Source organism: Pelophylax lessonae (genome assembly GCF_965119305.1).
Source record: "Pelophylax lessonae genome assembly, contig: HAP1_SCAFFOLD_151, whole genome shotgun sequence".
Classification (NCBI taxonomy): Eukaryota; Metazoa; Chordata; class Amphibia; order Anura; family Ranidae; genus Pelophylax; species Pelophylax lessonae.
In genome coordinates, this window is record NW_028120133.1 from 111,319 (window position 1) to 129,680 (window position 18,362).

The following is an 18,362-nucleotide window of genomic DNA, read 5'->3' on the forward strand; positions in this document are numbered from 1 at the left end:
AGCAAACCCAGAGAGTCCTTTATTTGGGTAAGATAGTCTGAAGCTACTGGGTTATTTGAAGGAAGGATGCGTGGTGGAAGAATAGAGGGATGAAACCCATAGTTCAAGTAGAACGGACTCTGCTTGGTTGTACTGTGGGTTGCGTTGTTGTAGGCAAATTCTGCCAGAGGGAGAAGATCCAACCAATCATCCTGTTGGTAAGAAGTGTAACAACGTAAATATTGCTCGATGCATTGGTTGACTCTTTCAGTCTGTCCGTTGGTCTGCGGATGGTAAGGAGAAGTGAGCTTCCGCTCGATCCGTAGTATGTGACATAGTTCTTGCCAGAACTTGGAAATAAATTGTGATCCACGGTCAGACAGAAGAGTTTTTGGGATACCATGTAACTTAAAGACATGTTTCATCAGGAGTTCTGCCGTTTGTTTGGACGAAGGTAGTCTGCGAATAGCAATGAAATGTGCCATTTTTGTCAGATGGTCCACTGACACTAAGATGGTATTAAATCCTTTGGAAGGAGGCAATTCCACTATAAAGTCCAAGGACACAACATCCCATGGAGTTTGGGGTATTGGTAGACTGCATAGTAGACCGGATGGTCTCGTAGTGTCAATTTTGGACCTGGCACAGACATTGCATGAAGAGACGAATTTTTGTATAGATGTTTTCATGTCAGGCCACCAGAATTGCCTGGTAATCAGATTAAGAGTCTTTGTCATACCCATATGTCCTGCCATAGGCACATCATGCGATAATTCCAAGATCTTGGTGCGTATGGTAGGTGGTATGTAAAGTTTGTCGTTGTAGTAGAGGAAGCCTTCTGCATCAGTATTTAGTTGTGGTGGGGGTGAATCCAAACTTATACCATGCAGAACCTCTTCCTTCAAGGAACGGACAACTCCAATAATGCGTTTGTGAGGTATTATAGGAACGGAAGGGATTTCAAAGTAGTTTTCTTCAGTTAGTCGTGATAGTGCATCCGCCTTTTTGTTCTTATCTGCAGGTGTGTAGGTCACTAGGAAGTTAAACCTTAGAAAGAATAGTGACCATCGTACCTGTCGGTGAGAGAGAGATTTGTTAGTCTGAAGATATTGGAGATTTTTATGGTCCGTGTATATAAGTATTGGTAATTGGGTGCCTTCGAGTAGATGTTGCCAATTCTCCAGAGCCAATTTTATAGCAAGCAGTTCCTTTTCACCCACGGGGTAATTTATCTCGGGACTGCTTAGGGATTTAGAAAAAAAGGCGACTGGATGAAGTGGTGAAGTGTGAGTTGGTCGTTGGGAGAGTATTGCTCCTACTGCCATGTTTGACGCATCTACTTCCAGAATGTATTGGAGGGATGGGTCTGGATGGCGTAGTATGGGAGCAGAAGTAAACCTTGTCTTTAATAGGTGAAAAGCTTTATTTGCTTCATCTGACCATTTGAATGTTTTTTAATGCTAGTGAGCTGTGTGAGGGGTCTCACAATGGCAGAGAAGTTTCTAATGAACTTCCTGTAGAAATTCGAAAATCCAAGGAATCGCTGTAGCGCCTTGCGTGTAGTTGGTGTTGGCCAATCCTGAATGCAGGATATCTTACTCATGTCCATCTCGATTCCTTTTTGGATGTGATGTAGCCTAGAAACAGTACCTCTTCTTTATGAAACAAGCATTTTTTCAGTTTCACATAAAGGTTGTGTGCAAGCAATCTCGATAATACAAGTCTTACATGTCTTATGTGTTCAGACAGGGTCCGTGAATATATAAGTATATCGTCCAGATATACCACAACACAGACATCTAGTAAGTCTCTGAAAATATTGTTTATAAATCGTTGGAAAACTGCAGGGGCGTTGCATAGCCCGAATGGCATTACAAGATATTCGAACAATCCGTATCTGGTTCTGAATGCAGTCTTCCACTCGTGTCCATCACGGATTCGAATGAGATTGTATGCTCCTTTCAGGTCCAATTTTGAAAAATAGGTAGCTCCACGCACCTGCTCAATGAGCTCAGGGATAAGCGGTAGAGGATAGCGATCTTTTATTGTAATAGCATTCAATTGCCTATAGTCGATGATAGGCCTGAGACTTGAGTCCTGCTGCTGTGGAAGAAGTGGAAGGTCTAATAAAACCTTTTTCCAAATTCTCATCCAAATAGTCTTTGAGGTGGGAAAGTTCATCCTGTGAAAGAGGATAAACATGACCGAACGGCAATGTGCTATTTGGGAGTAGATCAATGCTACAATCATAGTCTCAATGGGGAGGTAGTGCTTGAGCATTTTTCTCAAGAAAAACCTCAGAGAGATCCTGATAACATAGTGGTGCAATCTCATCTGTCACCACAGACAGGATCTTCCCGAAAGACGGGAGGTTACACGTACCCTCGCAATAGCAAGAGAGGAAGGTCAGGGTCCGTTCCTTCCAATCTATGGTTGGTTGATGTGTGTGTAACCAGGGAAGTCCCAAAACAATAGGAAAGTGGGGTGAAGTTATTAGATCGAAGGTAGTGGTCTCCATATGAGACCCGTTAGTAGTGACTAGGAGTGCCTGTGTCTGATCAGTGATCGGACCAGAGGATAAAGGAACACCGTTAATAAGACTCACTGAGACAGGTTTAGGTTTAGAAATAATAGGAACTTTATTTAAAGCAGCAAAACGTATGTCAATATAATTTCCACAAGATCCTGTGTCAATCATGGCCTTAGTAGTAATCCTGTTCTGGTCCCACTGTAATGTTAAGCAAACAGAAATGTAGGGGTTAGTGAATGAAGTTGTCAATCCCCCTAGGAGGACATGTGAACACTCACCCTTCTTTTTGTAGACTAGGGGACAGACGTTTATCTTGTGATCCGGGGATGCACAGTACAAGCAGAGATTACCAGATCGTCTTCTGGCTCTTTCCATAGTTGATAGAGGTGGGCGTATGGTTCCTACCTCCATAGGAACGGGGTCAACGGCCGAAATCCGAGAAGAACTGGATAATGGCATTCCCATTTTCTCAGCCTTTCTTTCTCGTAGTCTTCTATCTATGGTGATACTGAGTTGTATCAATGCATCCAGGGTTTTTGGCAGATCCGCTCGGGCGAGCTCATCTTTAACGGCCTCTGATAGGCCAAGCCTAAATTGGGATTTCAGAGATGCATCATTCCATTCTGAATCAAGGGTCCATCTCTTGAATTCTGCGACAAAGTCTTCTACAGGTCTCCCACCTTGTTTCAAGGATCTTAATTGAAGATCGGCAGTACTCTGCCTATTGGGATCATCATATAGGCTAGTGAGTTCTGCTAGGAACAAGGCATAGGAGTTGAGAAGCTGGTCGCTTTTCTCAAAAAGAGAGTCTGCCCAGGCCCGAGGATCGCCTGTTAGGTAAGAAATAATAGTACAAACCTTAATGTGATCAGTAAGGTAGGTACGGGGTTTTAGCAAGAAAAGTAACTCACATGCGTTTTTAAATTCGCGAAATTTTTTGCGATCGCCTGTAAATACCAAAGGAGGATTTATTTTGGGTTCAGGGGACTGAGCAGTGGTAAGTTGTGTCAGTCTAATTACCTGCTGCGACAGAGCCTGATTGTCTTCTTTTAATTCAGCAAGTGCGTGTATTAACGCAGGTACTTGCTGTTTTAATTGTGTCACCTGAGTGGTTATTTCTGCTGAATCCATTTGTGGTTCGTTCAATCTGTAACGCTCCTGCGTTTTATGTATGATGTGGATTTTCAGCTGCAGAAATATTCCACTTCAGTAGTCATGTAGAGAAACGCTGAGACACCTTTCCCAACTCTCAATGACTCATCATGTGTGGATGATCTGAATTCAGCAAGTAAATACACACACTCAATAAGATGTTTCCTAGAGTGACTTATGTATATAGTAACACAGTGATGATAGGCTGAAGAGACAGGTTGGGTAGAGATGGTAGATGACAGACACTTGAAAGGAAATGTTCTTGAAAGTAAGATAGTAGCAGATGGAATGCTGATAGGTTTAGCAATCATGTATGGTAGCAGATGACAGAGTAGCAGGCGGACATACAAGAGAGATCAACCCAGTGCAAGAACAGGTGGTAGTAGGCTCAAGAGCTAGCAATCTTAGATAATGCAGATGTAGTAATAGTCCTTAGTATGCAGAGCTAGATAGTGTAAGCTTTAGTATAAAGGTTATAGAGGTTTCCCCTGTGGGGTACTTATCACTAATAGCAATGTAGCAGAGGAGAGGTTCGGCAAGAGCGGATGATCCGGTAGCGGGATACAGGGATCAGCGCAGCGTGGTTCCGACAGCGAGGTATGAGAGCTTCAAGACAGGTTAGCATCAAGGCACAAAGCAGTTTGAACGAACACATGTGAGTGAGAGCCGGCGATCTAAATAGCCATCCAGTCCGGCGCTCAGTGATGACAGCATCAGTCTTAAAGGTGTATGCGCACCTTACCAAAAGAGAATGGTGGGGCGCATACACTTATGAAAGAGTAATTAGGGTACCCAATGGTACCAGAACATTACAGGGGTTCCTGCAGGGTTATAGGGTAGAGTGAGTGTTGTGTCAAGGATTAGGGTAGGACTAAGGATAAACTAGACCTAATGTGGGATTAGTGTAACATCTGAGGTAAGATTATGGTTAGGGAAGGGCTAGAATATGATTAGGGAAGAGTTTGAGTAAGTTTAGAGTAGAGCTAAAGTAGGTTTAGGATTACTTTGCTAAAGTGTTGGATTAGTCTGGGGTTCCTGCAGGGTTATAGAGGAGAGTGAGTGTAGTGTCAATGATTAGGGTAGGACGAAGGATAAACTAGACCTAATGTGGGATTAGTGTAACGTCTGAGGTACGATTATGGTTAGGGAAGGGCTAGAATATGATTAGGGAAGAGTTAGGGAAGAGTTTGAGTAAGTTTAGAATAGAGTTAAAGTAGGTTTAGGGCTAGAATAGGGTAAGTAATGGAGCTAGGGTAGAGTTGGGTTAAGGTATCAGTAGGGTTACCATTCAGAGTTAGGTTTAGTATTTAGGATCTAGTTCAGAATTGGTTGTGAAGGGCTGGAGTAGAAATTGAAAAGGGACAGGAGTTGGGGTAAAGTTAGAGTAGGGTTGGAGTTAGAATAGGGTAAGGCTAGGAGCTAGGGTAGATTGTGTTAAGGTGTCAGCAAGGATAGAATTCAGAGTTAGAGTTAAATTAGAGTAGGACTAGGTTTAGTAGTTAAAAGGGGTAGTGTAGGGTTAGAGTAGAGTTGGAGAAGGGCAAGAGTTAGGGTAAAGTTAGAGTAGGGTTAAAAAAAAAAACAGAAATAGAGGCGCCTCTGAGTGTAGACTGTTAAGTGGTTTAGTTAAAGAATAAAGAGTGAGACTCACATAGTAGTATGTTAATATCGGCTTTTCAGGTATTCCCATTACCCAGGGGACGTTCAGAGGTGCAGGGGCTGTTGTGCCCGCGCTGGAGCCGTGTCGCTGCCTGGTCTCGCTGAATCCGGAGTAACATTAAAAAACCCTACCTCGTGAAAATTCCCTTCCGGTGCACATACGTCATGGAACAGCTGAGCAGGTTACCATTGCGCATGCTCAGAGCTCCAGAGGGTAGGAAATTTTCACGGGGTAGTGATGTGTAATGTTACACCACATCAGCTGTTGCCGCGGGTACAGTAAATCATCTCTGCTGCCACATGAAATCATCTCCACTCCTACCCCTGTGACTTCCCTGATCTTGGCTACTAAATGTAAAAGCAGAGGCGGGTCTATGAAAATATAAATCACGGAGCCGAGATCAGGGAAGTCACAGGGGTAGGAGCAGAGATGATTTCATGTGGCAGCGGAGATGATTTCATGTACCCGTGGCAACAGCTGATGTGGTGTAACGTTACACATCACTACCCCGTGAAAATTTCCTACCCTCCGGAGCTATGAGCATGCGCAGTGGGAAGCGGCTCAGCTGTTCCATGACGTATGTGAAGAGGAAGTGACGAGGGTAGGTAATTTTCACGGGTAGGGTTTTTTCACAGAACACCGGCCGGCAATCAGTGTGGAAAGGGAAACAGCCAGGACCAAGGGCTGGAACGCATGCTGGAATGCAGCATTGACCTCTGACGTCACTAGTCCGCAACGCGTGTCGGAGCATGAGCTCCGACACATAGGTGGAATGTTACAATGCGCGCTCCTTTCTAAAGCTAGTGAGGAACTTCTAATCATTTTATACAAACCAAAAACACCACCTAGAGGCAAATATATAATAATACTGATCTAAAAACATCAATGATATTACAACAGAAATACAAGGGATTATTAAAAATATTTGAATTATTTAAAAAATATTTTGAAATAAGGGCTATAGAATAATAATATATATATATATATATATATACATATATAACCGCTATATCCTTATGAGAGCGTCTAATCTGGATTTACTTTGCCAGGACCCCCCACCCCACCTTATTAAAGAAAGATTCCAATGTGAAAGATGGACAAAAAATGTGTGAAAACATGCCTAAAGGAAAAAAGCGCAATAAATTTATCACAGCATCCCCCGTCATTTCCTGGAATACCACAATATATATACATTGATATATGTGATGTTAGGACAGTTTACTATATGCATAGTTCATTCATTATTACTGCTTTGATTTTTCTTTCACTAATCATGTCCATGTGTGTGTTTTTTACATATCTATTTATTTATTATTTATTTGATGTATAATAAAGGGTAGAAAGTAACGCAGGATTAGAATTCATAGCAATATATTATTATTTTATAGCCCTTATTTTAAATCATTTTTTAAATTAATTCTTATATTTTTAATAATCCCTTGTATTTCTGTTGTAATATCATTGATGTTTTTAGATCAGTATTATTATTACTAGGTGGTGTTTTTGGTTTGTATAAAATGATTAGAAGTTCCTCACTAGCTTGAGAAAGGAGCACGCATTGTAACATTCCACCTACTGCGCATGCTCCGACACGCGTTGCGGACTAGTGACGTCAGAGGTCGATGCTGCGTTCCAGCATGTGTTCCAGCCCTTGGTCCTGGCTGTTTCCCTTTCCACACTGATTGCCAGTTGGATTCAGCGGGACCAGGCAGTGACACGGCTCCAGCGCGGGCACCACAGCCCCTGCACCTCTGGACGTCCCCTGGGTAATGGGAATACCCGAAAAGCCGATATTAACATACCACTATGTGAGTCTCACTCTTTATTAAACCACTTAACAGTCTACACTCAGAGGCGCCTCTTTTTTCTATTTTTTTACAGGTTTTGGGGAAACAGCTTCTACTCCCCCCCCTTTGGAGGCTAGCCCTGCTCCAGTGGACTTATTCTTTTGTAGCTGTAGCCATATGGACATATAAATGGACTACCTATATATATGTCAGCCCCATCTGTGGATGTCTAGCGCCAAAACTACCCATGTTCTAATAAGCCTAAGGTTAGGATAGGCATAGTTTTAGAAGCTAAGGTAGAAATAAAACTAAGGGTGGATTTTACTGTAAGGTAGAGGTAGGCCAGAACTAGAATAAGGTTATGTGGTCTGTGGGTTTTGGTAGGGTTAGGAGTTAGGGTGGAAGTGAGGTAGGGTAAGGATAGGGTTCAGACATAGGGTTAGGAGTTAGGGTGGAAGTGGGTAGGGTCAGGATACGGTTAGGAGTTAGGGTGGAAGTGGGTAGGGTCAGGATACGGTTAGGAGTTAGGGTGGAAGTGGGGTAGGGTCAGGATACGGTTAGGAGTAAGGGTGGAAGTGGGGTAGGGTCAGGATACGGTTAGGAGTTAGGGTGGAAGTGGGTAGGGTCAGTATAGGGTTAGGAGTTAGGGTGGAAGTGGGGTAGGGTCAGGATACGGTTAGGAGTTAGGGTGGAAGTGGGGTAGGGTCGGGATACGGTTAGGAGTTAGGGTGGAAGTGGGTAGGGTCAGGATACAGTTAGGAGTTAGGGTGGAAGTGGGTAGGGTCAGTATAGGGTTAGGAGTTAGGGTGGAAGTGGGTAGGGTCAGTATAGGGTTAGGAGTTAGGGTGGAAGTGGGTAGGGTCAGTATAGGGTTAGGAGTTAGGGTGGAAGTGGGTAGGGTCAGGATACGGTTAGGAGTAAGGGTGGAAGTGGGGTAGGGTCGAGATACGGTTAGGAGTTAGGGTGGAAGTGGGTAGGGTCAGTATAGGGTTAGGAGTTAGGGTGGAAGTGGGTAGGGTCAGTATAGGGTTAGGAGTTAGGGTGGAAGTGGGTAGGGTCAGGATACGGTTAGGAGTTAGGGTGGAAGTGGGTAGGGTCAGTATAGGGTTAGGAGTTAGGGTGGAAGTGGGTAGGGTCAGTATAGGGTTAGGAGTTAGGGTGGAAGTGGGTAGGGTCAGGATACGGTTAGGAGTTAGGGTGGAAGTGGGTAGGGTCAGGATATGGTTAGGAGTTAGGGTGGAAGTGGGTAGGGTCAGGATACGGTTAGGAGTTAGGGTGGAAGTGGGTGGGGTCAGGATAGGGTCAGGATACGGTTAGGAGTTAGGGTGGAAGTGGATAGGGTCAGGATACGGTTAGGAGTTAGGGTGGAAGTGGGTAGGGTCAGGATACGGTTAGGAGTTAGGGTGGAAGTGGGTAGGGTCAGGATACGGTTAGGATTAAGGGTGGAAGTGGGGTAGGGTCAGGATACGGTTAGGAGTTAGGGTGGAAGTGGGTAGGGTCAGGATACGGTTAGGAGTTAGGGTGGAAGTGGGTAGGGTCAGTATAGGGTTAGGAGTTAGGGTGGAAGTGGGGTAGGGTCAGGATACGGTTAGGAGTTAGGGTGGAAGTGGGGTAGGGTCGGGATACGGTTAGGAGTTAGGGTGGAAGTGGGTAGGGTCAGGATACGGTTAGGAGTTAGGGTGGAAATGGGTAGGGTCAGTATAGGGTTAGGAGTTAGGGTGGAAGTGGGTAGGGTCAGGATACGGTTAGGAGTTAGGGTGGAAGTGGGTAGGGTCAGGATACGGTTAGGAGTTAGGGTGGAAGTGGGTAGGGTCAGTATAGGGTTAGGAGTTAGGGTGGAAGTGGGGTAGGGTCAGGATACGGTTAGGAGTTAGGGTGGAAGTGGGGTAGGGTCGGGATACGGTTAGGAGTTAGGGTGGAAGTGGGTAGGGTCAGGATACGGTTAGGAGTTAGGGTGGAAGTGGGTAGGGTCAGTATAGGGTTAGGAGTTAGGGTGGAAGTGGGTAGGGTCAGGATACGGTTAGGAGTTAGGGTGGAAGTGGGTAGGGTCAGTATAGGGTTAGGAGTTAGGGTGGAAGTGGGGTAGGGTCAGTATAGGGTTAGGAGTTAGGGTGGAAGTGGGGTAGGGTCGGGATACGGTTAGGAGTTAGGGTGGAAGTGGGGTAGGGTTTGGAGTTAAGGTAACATTAGAATTTGGGCAGTGATAGGGTTAGGTGTTAGAGTAGGGCTAGGAAAGGGTTAAAGAAGCTTTGGGGGTTTAGGGCTCCTGCTTCAGAAGGGATGACTCCTCTCATAGTGGAAGGATTAGTATCCCCCCCCCCCATGATGATGAATGCAGTGTACAGTACAATACCATGTATGTATTACACTCTGCATAGAATAACATTGTTTGTATCTTCAGGTCCTATTGGCCTCCCGCCTGAGGTTCCTCAGATCTCCTTCTCTGCTGCTCTCACCATACCGGTATTGGAGGCCGGAACCATTCCGTTTGATACCATTTTGGTGAATGATGGACATGGCTATGATCCAGAAACAGGTAAGTGCAGATCTCTAAGGATAGTCATTATCCTCCAACTCCAAAAATTGTTACCGATCGTCCTCCAACCTTGAGATTGGTTAGCCTTCAATCTCCTCCTCAGAGGACAGTTAGCCATCATCCTACAGACCCCTGAGGATCGTTAGCCATCATCCTTGACCTTTAAGGATATTTACTTATCATTGTCCACCTCTGAGAACAGATACCATCATCCTTCACCTCTGAATATAGTTCTCCATCATCTACCAGCTCTGAAGATAGTTGTCCTTCATCCTCCACCTTTCAGGATAGTTATCCTTCATCCCCCACCTTTCAGGATAGTTCTCCTTCATCCTCCACCTTTCAGGATAGTTCTCCTTCATCCTCCACCTTTCAGGATAGTTCTCCTTCATCCTCCACCTTTCAGGATAGTTAGTCATCACCCTCTTCCTGTAAGAATAGTTATCCATCATTCTCCAGCACTGGGAATAGTTACCAATAATCCTCCACCTTTTGAGGATAGTTAGCCATCACCCTCCTCCTCTGGAGTATAATTAGCCATCGTCCTACAGACCTCTGAGGCTCTATAGCCATCATCCTGGAGACCTCTGAGGCTCTATAGCCATCATCCTTTACCTTTGAGGATAGTTGCCCATCATTGTCCCTGTCTGGGAACAGTTATCCATCATCTTCCAAACCTCAGAGAATAATTGGCCATCGTCCTACAGACCTCCGAGAATAAATTGGCCATCATCCTACAGACCTCTGAGGCTCTATAGCCATCATCCTTCAGCCTTCTGGGGATAGTTATCCATCATCCTCCAGACTAGACATGTGCAATATACATTCAGAGGAATATTTGGTTTTTCAGAGATTCAGATCTATCCAAATCTCCGAATGAAATGGTAACAAATTTAGTTGAAATTTGTTTTATTTCGTTTCTTCTATTCGTTTTCTGAGGAATTCCAAATGTTTAAGGTGCGGGTTGGGAAGCCGGCCGCCGCGTCCTTAACAACCGATGACTCATCAGCTGTCAGCGGGCTTCCCCACTGACAGCTGAATGTAAAAAAGAATTGCAATGAAATAAACTGCCCCCCTCCCCCCATTGCATACCAGACCCGAAGTGTTGTGTCTTTACTCAGTTTTTACACTTTTTTGGTGAATGGGTAGGGGTACTAAGTACCTCATAATAATTGACTTTGGGGGGCCAGGATTTGGGGGTCTCCTTGTTAAAGGAGGCACGCATATTCTGATAAGCCCCCCTCCTACAGACACCCACAACCACCGGCCAGGGTTGTTGGGAAGAGGCCCTTGTCCCCATCAAACCTCGACTTTTGAATTCCGGAGCAGCGTCATTACATGCTCACATGCAGGAGGAGAGTTTTGTAAGTGTGCAATTGGCTTTAGGTCTTAGCTCTCCTGTCTCTAACAAAGGTTTTAGGTCTCCTGTCTCTAACAAAGGTTTTAGGTCTCTCGTCTCTAACAAAGGTTTTAGGTCTCCTGTCTCTAACAAAGGTTTTAGGTCTCCTGTCTCTAACAAAGGTTTTAGGTCTCCTGTCTCTAACAAAGGTTTTAGGTCTCCTGTCTCTATCAAAGGTTTTTGGTCTCCTGTCTCTAACAAAGGTTTTAGGTCTCCTGTCTCTAACAAAGGTTTTAGGTCTCCTGTCTCTAACAAAGGTTTTAGGTCTTCTGTCTCTAACAAAGGTTTTAGGTCTCCTGTCTCTAACAAAGGTTTTAGGTCTCCTGTCTCTAACAAAGGTTTTAGGTCTTCTGTCTCTAACAAAGGTTTTAGGTTTTAGGTCTCCTGTCTCTATCAAAGGTTTTAGGTCTCCTGTCTCTAACAAAGGTTTTTGGTCTCCTGTCTCTAACAAAGGTTTTAGGTCTCCTGTCTCTAACAAAGGTTTTAGGTCTCCTGTCTCTAACAAAGGTTTTAGGTCTCCTGTTTCTAACAAAGGTTTTAGGTTTTAGGTCTCCTGTCTCTATCAAAGGTTTTAGGTCTCCTGTCTCTAACAAAGGTTTTTGGTCTCCTGTCTCTAACAAAGGTTTTAGGTCTCCTGTCTCTAACAAAGGTTTTAGGTCTCCTGTCTCTAACAAAGGTTTTAGGTCTTCTGTCTCTATCAAAGGTTTTAGGTTTTAGGTCTCCTGTCTCTATCAAAGGTTTTAGGTCTCCTGTCTCTAACAAAGGTTTTAGGTCTTCTGTCTCTAACAAAGGTTTTAGGTCTCCTGTCTCTAACAAAGGTTTTAGGTCTTCTGTCTCTAACAAAGGTTTTAGCTCTCCTGTCTCTAACAAAGGTTTTAGGTCTCCTGTCTCTAACAAAGGTTTTAGGTCTCCTGTCTCTAACAAAGGTTTTAGGTCTTCTGTCTCTAACAAAGGTTTTAGGTCTCCTTTCTCTAACAAAGGTTTTTGGTCTCCTGTCTCTATCAAAGGTTTTAGCTCACCTGTCTCTAACAAAGGTTTTAGGTCTTCTGTCTCTAACAAAGGTTTTAGGTCTTCTGTCTCTAACAAAGGTTTTTGGTCTCCTGTCTCTAACAAAGGTTTTAGGTCTTCTGTCTCTAACAAAGGTTTTAGGTCGTCTGTCTCTAACAAAGGTTTTAGGTCTCCTGTCTCTAACAAAGGTTTTAGGTCTTCTGTCTCTAACAAAGGTTTTAGGTCTCCTGTCTCTATCAAAGGTTTTAGGTTTTAGGTCTCCTGTCTCTATCAAAGGTTTTAGGTCTCCTGTCTCTAACAAAGGTTTTAGGTCTTCTGTCTCTAACAAAGGTTTTAGGTCTCCTGTCTCTAACAAAGGTTTTAGGTCTCCTGTCTCTAACAAAGGTTTTAGGTCTCCTGTCTCTATCAAAGGTTTTAGGTCTCCTGTCTCTAACAAAGGTTTTAGGTCTTCTGTCTCTAACAAAGGTTTTAGGTCTCCTTTCTCTAACAAAGGTTTTTGGTCTCCTGTCTCTATCAAAGGTTTTAGCTCACCTGTCTCTTACAAAGGTTTTAGGTCTTCTGTCTCTAACAAAGGTTTTAGGTCTTCTGTCTCTAACAAAGGTTTTAGGTTTTAGGTCTTCTGTCTCTAACAAAGGTTTTTGGTCTCCTGTCTCTAACAAAGGTTTTAGGTCTCCTGTCTCTAACAAAGGTTTTAGGTCTTCTGTCTCTAACAAAGGTTTTAGGTTTTAGGTCTCCTGTCTCTATCAAAGGTTTTAGGTCTCCTGTCTCTAACAAAGGTTTTAGGTCTCCTGTTTCTAACAAAGGTTTTAGGTCTCTCGTCTCTAACAAAGGTTTTAGGTCTCCTGTCTCTAACAAAGGTTTTAGGTCTCCTGTCTCTAACAAAGGTTTTAGGTCTCCTGTCTCTAACAAAGGTTTTTTGTCTCCTGTCTCTAACAAAGGTTTTAGGTCTCCTGTCTCTTACAAAGGTTTTTGGTCTCCTGTCTCTAACAAAGGTTTTAGCTCTCCTGTCTCTAACAAAGGTTTTAGGTCTCCTGTCTCTAACAAAGGTTTTAGGTCTCCTGTCTCTTACAAAGGTTTTTGGTCTCCTGTCTCTAACAAAGGTTTTAGGTCTCCTGTCTCTAACAAAGGTTTTAGGTCTCCTGTCTCTAACAAAGGTTTTAGGTTTTAGGTCTCCTGTCTCTAACAAAGGTTTTAGGTCTCCTGTCTCTAACAAAGGTTTTAGGTCTTCTGTCTCTAACAAAGGTTTTAGGTTTTAGGTCTCCTGTCTCTTACAAAGGTTTTAGGTCTCTCGTCTCTAACAAAGGTTTTAGCTCACCTGTCTCTTACAAAGGTTTTAGGTCTTCTGTCTCTTACAAAGGTTTTAGGTCTCCTGTCTCTAAGAAAGGTTTTAGGTCTCCTGTCTCTAACAAAGGTTTTAGGTCTCCTGTCTCTATCAAAGGTTTTAGGTCTCCTGTCTCTAACAAAGGTTTTAGGTCTCCTGTCTCTAACAAAGGTTTTAGGTTTTAGGTCTCCTGTCTCTAACAAAGGTTTTAGGTTTTAGGTCTCCTGTCTCTAACAAAGGTTTTAGGTCTCCTGTCTCTAACAAAGGTCTTAGCTCACCTGTCTCTTACAAAGGTTTTAGGTCTCCTGTCTCTAAGAAAGGTTTTAGGTCTCCTGTCTCCAACAAAGGTTTTAGGTTTTAGGTCTCCTGTCTCTTACAAAGGTTTTAGGTCTCCTGTCTCTAACAAAGGTTTTAGATCTCCTGTCTCTAACAAAGGTTTTTGGTTTTAGGTCTCCTGTCTCTAACAAAGGTTTTTGGTTTTAGGTCTCCTGTCTCTAACAAAGGTTTTAGATCTCCTGTCTCTAACAAAGGTTTTAGGTTTTAGGTCTCCTGTCTCTATCAAAGGTTTTAGGTCTCCTGTCTCTAACAAAGGTTTTAGATCTCCTGTCTCTAACAAAGGTTTTAGGTCTCCTGTCTCTAACAAAGGTTTTAGGTCTCCTGTCTCTAACAAAGGTTTTAGGTCTTCTGTCTCTAACAAAGGTTTTAGCTCTCCTGTCTCTAACAAAGGTTTTAGGTCTCCTGTCTCTAACAAAGGTTTTAGGTCTCCTGTCTCTAACAAAGGTTTTTGGTTTTAGGTCTCCTGTCTCTAACAAAGGTTTTAGGTCTCCTGTCTCTTACAAAGGTTTTAGCTCTCCGGGTCTCTAACAAAGGTTTTAGGTCTCCTGTCTCTTACAAAGGTTTTAGCTCTCCTGTCTCTAACAAAGGTTTTAGGTCTCCTGTCTCTAACAAAGGTTTTAGATCTCCTGTCTCTAACAAAGGTTTTAGATCTCCTGTCTCTAACAAAGGTTTTAGGTCTCCTGTCTCTAACAAAGGTTTTTGGTTTTAGGTCTCCTGTCTCTAACAAAGGTTTTAGGTCTCCTGTCTCTTACAAAGGTTTTAGCTCTCCGGGTCTCTAACAAAGGTTTTAGGTCTCCTGTCTCTTACAAAGGTTTTAGCTCTCCGGGTCTCTAACAAAGGTTTTAGGTCTCCTGTCTCTAACAATGGTTTTAGGTCTCCTGTCTCTTACAAAGGTTTTAGGTCTCCTGTCTCTAACAAAGGTTTTAGGTCTCCTGTCTCTAACAAAGGTTTTTGGTCTCCTGTCTCTAACAATCCATGTGCATTTTCTTTCCAGGTATCTTCACCGCCCCAATAGAAGGCCGGTATTTCTTTAGTGCCATCCTGACCGGCTACAAAGATGAAAAGCTTGAAGCTGTGCTCTCCAAATCCAACTTGGGCATTGCCAGGGTGGACTCTGAAGGCTACCAACCAGAAGGCCTGGAGAAGAAGCCTCTTGTAGAGAACAAGACCACCACCAGCTCCCTTGGGGTCTTCAATATTATTCTACAACTGAGTCCAGGTGACACCGTCTGCATTGACCTGGTGACCGGAAAGTTGGCCCATTCTGATGAGCCTCTGACAGTGTTCAGTGGCATCTTACTGTATGAGGGGGAAGTGGACTTCTAGGGGGACTCAAACTATTCAACATGTTGATTATTTATTACAATAAGAAGGGTGAAACTTTTCTATGGTGAATTTTGAGTCATTTTTCCAATGGTATCTGGGGCCAAAAGAGTAATGAGTGAGGACAATCCTGGAAGATAAGACATTATCTACCCACCAAAAGACATCTTCCTGGATGGGAACCTGGCGGCCATCTTGTATAAACATCTGCTCACCACGCCTATGAATGCACCTCACAGATCCAGTTATCCCCCATTATAAAACCACTGAGCTTTTCAATCGTATCAAGGTTATCCCAGCACAAAGTCACCGGCACAAATGAAGCAATCGTTTTTGTATAAGATGAGATATATTGATGCTTTGACTGGACAGATGAGTTACATGAAGTCAGCTGTGTTGTGTTTTATTAAATGGGGTCAGATCAGACCTCCGTCCACAATAAGAGGTGTCTGTTTCTTCTAACACACAATACATGATAATGATCTGTATCCTTGTGAATGGGTGTGTATGTAGGGGGGTGTCCGGGGATGTGGCCGGCTTACTAATCATTGTGTAACCATGGACGGAGGCGGGGTCTAGGAGATTTAAATTGTTTACCAGTTTTGGATGGAGTAGGAAGGATTAAAGCTCCTGTCTGGTTTTTACTACTATCTGGGCCCCTTTGAGAGGGTTTCTTGGTGACCTCAGGCTAGGTTTCTTGGTGACCTCAATTATGGTTTCTTGGTGACCTCAATTATGGTTTCTTGGTGACCTCAATTATGGTTTCTTGGTGACCTCAATCAAGGTTTCTTGGTGACTTTCTTGGTGACCTCAATCGAGGTGCCTTGGTGACCTCAATCACAGTTTCTCACTATACCACCACTTAAGATAATCTCTACCAACCCGCTTTCCAGATCGACGTTTCCTCAGCACTAGCTTTGGAGGCTCCGTGGATACCCTGTTGGATTGTACATGTGAGGCTAGCCTGAAATGTGGCCTTTGGGCACTGGGCTTTTCATTGTGGTGCTTTCCAGAACTAAATGTACTGTGTTAGTTAGCCTCTCTCTGGGTCCAGAGCCGTGCCGCAGCCCCAGGGGTTAACCTGGATCTGAAGACTCACTTAGTAAGCAAGGCTGGTCGTGATAAAGGGACAAGGACCTCAGTGGTCATGATGAAGTGCTGGGAGTTACCTAATTGTTGGCCAGCATTTTAAATCTCCCGCTACTGCCGGTTTAACATGTTAAAAGGTAGAGCTGAGGAATGGAGTGCTGATGGCCTTCACTGGGTGAAACTCTGACTCTGTTGCTCCTGAAGCATCATGTGGATGTCCGATCTGTTTCCTCTCCCTGCCTACACTGACACTCCCGGCCCACTTCAAACCCTCATAAAAGAACTAGCTGCTTGGGTTTGTGAGTAAACCTTGCCTCACATTGCGTCTAACTGCATTACTGATGTGCAGACATAACATGTCTTTCCTAAGACACCCACAACAGTGCCAAGGATGAGCTCCTAGTCCTAGAGTGCTTCTGTGGGCATTTACTTTAGTCTACCCAGAAGGAACCAACACCTGTAATTCAAAACATTGGATCCCTATTGTCATAGGATAGTCTTCATCGGTGTCTAACTCAGCTCTCTTGGGTAAGACTAAGGCATCCTCCGTGTCCACAGGGACCTCAACCTGGACTTTCTGGCTTTTTGTGCTCAGATATCGGGGCCCCCAAAGGACCATATGGAGATATGGTCCCCGGCAGATTCTGGCTGTTAATGGCCTTAAGCTTATATTTAAGCTGCCCATGTTGCCCTTGTCATTGTCTCTGATTCAGTCCCAACAGTCTTCCTCTGGTTGGGGTCATTGCAGTCTCCTGAAGCGTACACAGATTTATGGGGGTTGTTTCAAACCTTCATCTGGGAAATCAGTCTGTTATTCCAGGACTTGGGTTTTTTTAAAGGTCACTGTTGGGCAAAGTTACCCATATATTTTGGGTTGTTAATTCCTCCACTTATAGGTCAGGAATATTCTCCCTCCCTCCTCTTTCAGGGTGTGTTGGGTCCCAAGGGATTACTCTTCGAATGTAGTCTCCTCTTTTCTGTTGTATCTTAGTCCTTGCCATCATCTCCCCCCCATTCCTGAGAGCCTGAACTTGGGTTGAAACATTCGACTGGTCTCTCCAGGCCAAGTAGTTCCAAATATTACCTCTTTGGCTGAGTGAGATAGTTTCTTTCCTCCACCAAGAAAGGCTCCAGTCTGGTTCCTGAGAACCGTTCCCATCTCATCAAAGATCCTTGCCAACACTTGGTACTCTGCCATGAGCTCAACTGGACATCCTTCTCGTGTTGTTGAGTCTTCTTCTCTGGAAATGTCTGGGAGTTTTCCCTGTTGCAGTAGCCTTGTCCCTCCTCTGTACAGCACTTTGACCATACTGTCTTCCTGGATGATAAAAAATCTCCATCTGGTTCTCTTCTGATTTACTACCTGGGAGCTTTTTATTTCCTGCTTGGCAGGGAGGTTTTTTTTGCTCTATGGCCCTGTGCTCTCCATATTGTCAGCAAGAAGATCATGCTGGGGTCCGACTGCTAGTTCCCCCTGGCAGTAAGAGAGTATGTCTGAAGTAGGAATCGACCGATTATTGGCAACACCGATATATCGGGGGCCGATATGCACTTTCCCCGATTTATCGGAATCGGCCCCTGAGGTTACCGATATTGCCGATATTTAGGGAAAGTGCTTGTACCAGGGTGATGCCTGCAGCTAGAGGCATCACCCCGGTACCAGCGTCCAAAGGCGCTGGTCGGCTGACTTGTAAGGACAACCGATGCGGCTGAGAAGCCGCTCAGCTGTCATTATAAAGAGCAGGAGGGGGCGTCTCCCCTCCTCCCGCCGCCTTCCACTGCTCGCCCCGGGTCTCCCGTCCCACCGGGAGACCCGGGCATCCTACCTCCACCGCCGCCGAAGAGAAGACCCGGGTCTCCATGTAAAAAACCTGGAAGTGATGCCATGACATCACTTTCGGGGACTCGGCACCAAATGAACCACTTAAGCCCCGGAAGATTTTACCCCCATTCCGACCAGGGTTTTTTTTTGCAATTTTTCTACTGCGTGACTTTAACGGACAATTGCGCGGTCGTGCGACGCTGTATCTAAACAAATTTGACGTCCTTTTTTTCCCCACAAACAGAGCTTTCTTTTGGTGGTATTTGATCACCTGTGTGATTTTTACTTTTTGCGCTATAAACAAAAAAAAAGCGTAAATTTTGCAAAAATAACAATATTTTTCACATTTTTCTATGACATTCCCCCCAAAAAAATGTAAAAATCAAAAATTTTTAACATTTTCGGCCAATTTGTTTTCTG

At 44.2% G+C, this 18,362-nt stretch overlaps 1 protein-coding gene across 1 annotated transcript in view; it reads left to right on the forward strand.

Annotated features, from left to right (window-relative positions):
* Positions 1-15,441, forward strand: part of LOC309543509 (EMILIN-1-like) — an 84,177-nt gene extending 68,736 nt beyond the window's left edge. Inside the window, exons 7-8 of the mRNA XM_082275984.1 lie at positions 9,510-9,644; positions 14,703-15,441. Of these exons, the coding sequence (XP_082132110.1) occupies positions 9,510-9,644; positions 14,703-15,034 (467 nt within the window). The 3' untranslated portion in view covers positions 15,035-15,441. The remainder of the gene's footprint in view (positions 1-9,509; positions 9,645-14,702) is intronic.
* Positions 15,442-18,362: the final 2,921 nt, after the last annotated feature.